This window comes from Microplitis mediator, chromosome 10, assembly GCF_029852145.1.
Source record: "Microplitis mediator isolate UGA2020A chromosome 10, iyMicMedi2.1, whole genome shotgun sequence".
NCBI classification, from domain to species: domain Eukaryota; kingdom Metazoa; phylum Arthropoda; class Insecta; order Hymenoptera; family Braconidae; genus Microplitis; species Microplitis mediator.
In genome coordinates this window covers 9844405-9851800 of record NC_079978.1, presented here as the reverse complement: position 1 = coordinate 9851800, position 7396 = coordinate 9844405, and the positions used below count along the sequence as shown (strand labels likewise).

Below are 7396 nucleotides of genomic sequence, written 5' to 3'. Positions count from 1 at the left end.
CATACATACATACATACATACATACATACATACATACATACATACATACATACATACATACATACATACATACATACATACATACATACATACATACATACATACATACATACATACATACATACATACATACATACATACATACATACATACATACATACATACATACATACATACATACATACATACATACATACATACATACATACATACATACATACATACATACATACATACATACATACATACATACATACATACATACATACATACATACATACATACATACATACATACATACATACATACATACATACATACATACATACATACATACATACATACATACATACATACATACATACATACATACATACATACATACATACATACATACATACATACATACATACATACATACATACATACATACATACATACATACATACATACATACATACATACATACATACATACATACATACATACATACATACATACATACATACATACATACATACATACATACATACATACATACATACATACATACATACATACATACATACATACATACATACATACATACATACATACATACATACATACATACATACATACATACATACATACATACATACATACATACATACATACATACATACATACATACATACATACATACATACATACATACATACATACATACATACATACATACATACATACATACATACATACATACATACATACATACATACATACATACATACATACATACATACATACATACATACATACATACATACATACATACATACATACATACATACATACATACATACATACATACATACATACATACATACATACATACAGAAATTGCTCTGAAAATGTCAGAATAGCATCCTAGCACCTTCAAATGTCGACATATGATGAAAACCCGGTTTTTGAAAATCGGGGTGAAACCAATAACTTCCCGAGTTTTTTTGAAAATCGTCGATTTTCTCAGCGAGAAGTTGAAAAAAAAAAATTTTGCTTCTTAATCCTGATTTTGAATCACAAATAACATGATAGTTTTTCATATTATGTATTTATCAATATTAATTTTAATGAAGCATTATATAATTATGATCAATACATAATACAACTGATAATTATTATTCGCAATTATAAATAATTCTATGCTATTTAAATGAAAAATTATAAAAAAAAATATATATGACCATAGTAGGATTCGAACCCGAGTCGCTAGGTATTTTTAAATGTAATATTACTATTATTATTATATTTCACATTATTGTTATTTCGGGTCTGGTTTGATCGTAACTGGGTCAGAATGGGACAAAACTCGTATGATTACGCTCAAAACAGACCTGCGCCTATAGAGCAACCAAGAGCAGCAGGTCTGTTTTAATCGTAGAAATTTTCTGAAACTGACTTGCAAAAAAATACGATTAAAACAGCCCTGAAATTTCGACTCGGGATATTTTAGTTACTTACAATTAGAACTGAAATTCGATTTAAACCACTGTTTTTTAATAATAAAACTACCTAAATTTCCCGCAAATGTAATAAATTAATAGTTAAGGTATCATACTTATTATTAAGATATGCCAAGGGCGCTCACACGCACAAGCGTAAAATAATAAAATTAAAACAAAAAGAAACTGCCCATCTGTCTAATAGATCGGGTAATAGCGTGTCTTAACCATAAATACATGTAGAGTTGTGCCAAGAATATTCGATTATTTAAAATGAATATATTGTTTATTCATAATGAACGGAAATCTAATTCTCCATAATTAACTCTACCATTTAATTGTATTAAAAAAAATATCTTAACTATAAATATGTCGTTTTTTCAGTATACGTAGTAATTATTATGAAAGTTTTTACTTATATTTTCTCCTGTTGTCATTATTATGAAAAATATTTGTTTGAACAACGATTAAAAAAACAAGAATGTAAATAGAAATAAACAATTATAATATAACACAAATTAAACAAAAAAATATAAAATGGTTTTAATTTAATTTATTGACATTATATATTACTTTTTTTCTTTAAATACAGTCTAAATATTAAATTCGAAAATAAAAAACAGCTTTTGCTACATATTCATTTTTAAATTGTAATTTTGTGATAGGTGTAAAAAAAAGTTCTATAAGAGTAATTTTTTCAGTAACGTATATTAAATTATTAATTTTTCATTATTATATCGAAACAAACTAAATGATAGTTATTGTATACTTTTGTCAAATGATCATTGCCATATATGATTCGTTTTTCCCGGGGAGTTATAATAGTGGATAAAAATGGAATTTGGTATTTCAACAAGTACTCTGTGTGATGGTTTATGGAGTGTGATGTCCAAATAAATGGAATTTTAACGTTATCTTTATTCTATCCTTGTCTGATTGCGTTCCAATCAATAAATTCTTCTCGTCCATGACTTTCCAATAGTTTATGAAAAGTACCAATTTCTGGAATTACACTATCTTCATTATCATCACCACCAGAAACGGTTAATAATAACTCCTACATTATCAAGAGCTGACTGACAATTTATATTTACGCATTTTCATTAAAACTAACTTGTTTATTATCTTTATCATCATCATCAAATAAGAAATTATTACAATAATTTCAGTTTAATCTCATCCTCCAATATTGGCTTTATTTTAAATTATTATCAATAAATTTTAATGATAAAATAATTATTTGAAAAATTATAAAAGTAAATATGTGCATATATTTTTCAAGTTTAGTAATTTTTCTATAATCTCTTGTCGGCTGAAATATATTAAAATTTATTTAAAACGAATATAATAGTTTGTTATGATTATTATGATAGAACTGATGATTTACCTGTTCATATTTGAAATAATATCATAATAAAAATAAGCGCACATGGATGTTTAGAATAAGATGGATTTGCTGCACCGGCAAAAAGACGTTCATCGACTTCACCCCATTCAGGAATGCTACGAGTTTTTTTCATCATCCATTCAAATCCAACCATTCTCAAATGTTTTTTTAATTCTGGCCCTACTTCATTTCTTATACGACTATTATAATCATTTAACCAACGTCTCTGTTATTATTATATATAAATATTATTATAATAAAATAAAAATATATATACAAGACAATAATCCGTATCAAGTTTCACTTGGGAATACTTACATGTGCAGGACTCAACATATTAGTATCTATTAGTTTTGGCTCGTAGGGTATCAAGGTCGCATCACGGAATTTAAAAAATTTTTTTCTATCTTGTTGCTTAAAAAAAAAACAATATTAATAATAATCACCATAATTTTTTTTTATTACAAAAAAAATATTCTAATTTCAAAACTTTTTTTATCTTTATTAAATTTTAATAGAAAGTTATAGGAATTTCAATTTTTTTTTAAATTAAATATCACGTTTAAATTTTATTAATAAAATTTTGTGAATTTATTTCAAAAATTTATCAAGCTCATGACTTTTTATAAATTAATTATTTGAACGGTTTGATATTTTGAAAACTTGTTCAAGTAAGTTATAAACAATTAGTATTAGCAAATAATAATTTATAATAAAAATAAAATGAACATACTGGTGAATCTGCTTCTACAACTTCAAGTATATTTTCTAAACGTATCCCAAAATCACCGGCTTTGTAATAGCCAGGTTCGTTGGATAAAAAATTTCCTGGGTTTAAATAACATGTACAACCAGCTGTTGGTGTCGCATTCATATTATAAGATACACTAATTGGGGCTATAATAATTAAATAATCCTATTGTGAATTTATAATAAGAGTAAAAAATGAAGGTAATATCCATTGTTTACGTACGTTCATGAACAGAAGTTCCATGCATATAGTCATCATGCATATCCCACAATGGACGTCTTGCCAGAATATCTAGTTGATCTGTTCTCAAATTACTTGGGAAAATTAATGATGCTAATTCAATAGAGCCTATTAATACACGTGTATAAGCTTCTCTTTGTTCTTGTGTTGGTTCACCGAAATGTATTGTTCTCGTTACATCAGTTGTCCCATCAAAATACTGACCGCCTGAATCTATCACTAACGTTGAATTTAAATCAATCATTAAACTGGTACGATCACTTGGTTCATAATGTGGTAGTGCAGCATGTGGACCATAACCGGCTATTGTAGGAAAAGCAATACCCTGATTGTAATCCATTTCAAGCCGAAATTCGTTAACAACTCTAGCTACTTGCATCTCATCCCATTTAGTTGTTTTGTATTTCAATTGTTGATCCATGTAAGCCATAAAATCACACATTGCAACTGCATCACGCAAATGTGCTTTTCTCATTCCTAATATTTCAATATCATTTTTAATAGCACGTAATTCAATTATTGGAGATGGTTTTCGTAAACGTTTTTCAGCTGGAATCTATTGTAAAATTTAAAATTTTATTTAATATTTATGTAAATAAATTTTAATATTTTAATAATTATAATTTTGTTAATTAAAAAATAAAATTATTGAGGATTTCAGTAATCAGAAATATATATTGAGAAAATTTAATAAAATTAATATTAATATAAAAGCGGGTAAGTTCTGCTCCGTGTTTTCCGATGCCGCGGGCGCCAAGGCGTCCTACGTCTCCGGAGAACATGTTAACGAAGTGGTAAGAGCTTGAACGACGCGTTTACCTTCTATTCTGTATACACGTGAAAATATCGTGCGCCAGCAATCGCATAGAGAGAGAGAGAGACAGAGAGAGAGAGAGAGAGAGAGACAGAGAGAGAGAGAGAGAGAGAGAGACAGAACGATAGAGAGTAAAAGTAAGTGTGAAAACATTGAAAGAAATGTACATAGATAATTATTATTGAATAGTTTAAATAAAATAAATAATATCATGATAATAAGGTAGTGAGTAAGAATATTTGGATTAAGATTATCTTTAGTTTATCATAGTACTGGGGCGTGTCCACACGTCACGGGAAGATCAAGCTAAGCTCAACGATCCCCAAGTGGACAGGATATCATGCTACTGAGGGTACGGTTGGAACTAGGATTATCTCGTCTAAATCGTGAGCTGCGCGCACACGCAACCTCTAGTGCATTTCACGTTTACCGAGATCGTGCTTGCGAGCGAGAAGGTGACTAATAAAGAAGAGTTGTGTACGAGGAAATCATGAAGAGTTGGCAGCTCTTTGGTTTTAAAGAAAAATTGTTATGATATACATCGAATTAATAATTGAATTTTAATAAATTTATGTATCACTACATACGGATATGTAAATTTTTCGTGACGCTCCTTGAGCATATCCACAGTAAGAAGGTAACCATACTTTACTCCATGTTTGAGACATAGTTCGTAAATCATTCCAGATTTCTGAGTAACTTTGTAATCTGCATTTTTAAAATAAATTTTTTTTATTGAGTATTTTTAATTAATTATACTGATAAGATAATTACACTTTGTAAAATAATATTTATTAAACCTGACACAATCTGCATGATAACAACCATCGGTTTTTAAATGTATATCGACAGATCGTAAAATTTTATGCCGATCAGCATAAAGGTAAATAGATCCTTGGGTAATAATTACATAAGATTTTAATACAGGTGTGTTTGGTAAATCCCAACCCCGAATATTTAATAACCAAGCTATGTCATCAAGAGCGGTTATTACTAATGCATCCGCTGCAGATAATTCCATTTTTAATCTTACTTGTCGTACTTTTTCTTGCCATGGTTTGCCGGCAAATTTTATTTCTAATGGATAAGCGGCGTATGAATTATTTTTCGGACGCCCAACTTGCCAAATTAAATCAATTAAATTTGTTGTTACGGCTATCAGATGTACCGGTGACTGTGCTACATAAACATATTTTTTTATTGATTTATTTTTATTAATTTTTGAAAAATAATTATACCTAGTTGGTTTTCCCATGATTCCCATATAAATGCTGGGATAAGCATTGGATCGGCTCCTATTCTAACTTCTGTGCGATTGTCAAATTCATTTATTAACCATTCTGTTATAGATGGAACCTATAAAAATTAATTTTACAATAATTTTACAAAAATTTTCTCTATCCTGAAAAAAAAATAAAATAAAAAAAAACGTACCACGAATAATTAACGAAGAATTAAATATTTTCGACAAGAATATTTTTAATAAATAAATAAAATTTGTTTTGATTAAATTCTTGGTGAAATGATTTTAATGGTGAGGATAAATAGTGAAATTAATTCTTACCAATGAATATTAACTTTAAAATTTTTTACTGTAATTTTTTTATTTAATATTGGTCAAAAATCGATTCATGCGAGTGACTATTTTCATGATGCTTACTTCAATTGACAAAGTTTTGTGATGAATTATGGAATGTTCTTACAGTTAGAAGGACCCATTAGTGGACTTGAAATAATCCTGTCACTTACTACGAGTTATAAATTTTGATTTTAAAATGTGAGACCACTCAGAATATCCACTTCTCAAGCTCTTTGAATGAAATTCAAAGAGTGAACGATCATCGATGGCTGAGTTTTCGACGAAAGTCAAGACCTCAGCCTTCCTCACGCTCAGGGAAGAGGATTACTCCTCGTTATCGTGGCTGTATCGACTGAACTATAGAGTAGAGAGGATGTGAAGATATACTACAGAAATGATCCTGTGAAGTATGATCTTAATTGTTCTGTGCATTTGAATCGGTTATAAAAACTCTATGACAAGTTACTGAAGCGAAACAAAAAAAAAATTATTTGGCCACCTAGTGACTGACACTGAACTACAATAATTTTAGGCTGGAACTTAGATTTAAATCTAACATTATGCTATGCTATACGTATACAGATAAAGCAAGTTGTATGAATACAGAAATTATTGTCAAGAACTACTTACTCCCTTATGGCCGTATTTCATAAGAATCCAATTGCAGTCGAGTTGTTGGTCAGCTTGAAGGTGATACCTTCCATCGGTCCATAATACTGCTTTATTTGAAGTAATTAAAGCTTCTCCAGCGCTTCCGTAAAATCCAGTTAAAAATTCTCGTCTCATATCATGTGGTGAAACACTTTCACTCTGAGAAATACAACACAATTAAAACTTATTTAATGAACAAAAAAAAAAAGAAGGAGAAATTTTTGTTTCCAACAATTGTTATTATACACGGAGAAAAATGCGAGTCAAAATTAAACAACAATCCAAAAAAAATTATGATGATTTGTAGAAAATTAGTTCTGTTATATCCTGGCTGTCAAGCAGGGCCCGTTCTTAGCTCACTAGATTATTTTACCGACCTAAAGTCTATTCCCAAAATAAGGCACCCTAATTACCAACAATTAGAGTACCTTAAGTAGATAATTATAATAACTTAAGAATATTATATATCATAAGAATTACTCCATCATTT

General features: G+C 28.9%; 1 protein-coding gene and 1 non-coding gene across 2 annotated transcripts in view; both read right to left on the bottom strand.

Annotated features, from left to right (window-relative positions):
* Positions 1 to 2028: 2028 nt before the first annotated feature.
* The window catches only part of LOC130676201 (xaa-Pro aminopeptidase ApepP-like), a 98542-nt gene continuing 93174 nt past the window's right edge, over positions 2029 to 7396 (bottom strand). Inside the window, exons 3-11 of the mRNA XM_057482267.1 lie at positions 6886 to 7065; positions 5915 to 6032; positions 5477 to 5855; positions 5264 to 5384; positions 3845 to 4418; positions 3605 to 3768; positions 3190 to 3285; positions 2872 to 3097; positions 2029 to 2796 (exon numbers count right to left, since the gene is read on the bottom strand). Of these exons, the coding sequence (XP_057338250.1) occupies positions 2876 to 3097; positions 3190 to 3285; positions 3605 to 3768; positions 3845 to 4418; positions 5264 to 5384; positions 5477 to 5855; positions 5915 to 6032; positions 6886 to 7065 (1854 nt within the window). The 3' untranslated portion in view covers positions 2029 to 2796; positions 2872 to 2875. The remainder of the gene's footprint in view (positions 2797 to 2871; positions 3098 to 3189; positions 3286 to 3604; positions 3769 to 3844; positions 4419 to 5263; positions 5385 to 5476; positions 5856 to 5914; positions 6033 to 6885; positions 7066 to 7396) is intronic.
* Positions 6459 to 6672, bottom strand: LOC130676807 (small nucleolar RNA U3). The gene has a single exon (XR_008991490.1). It is a non-coding gene; the product is annotated as a small nucleolar RNA U3 (small nucleolar RNA).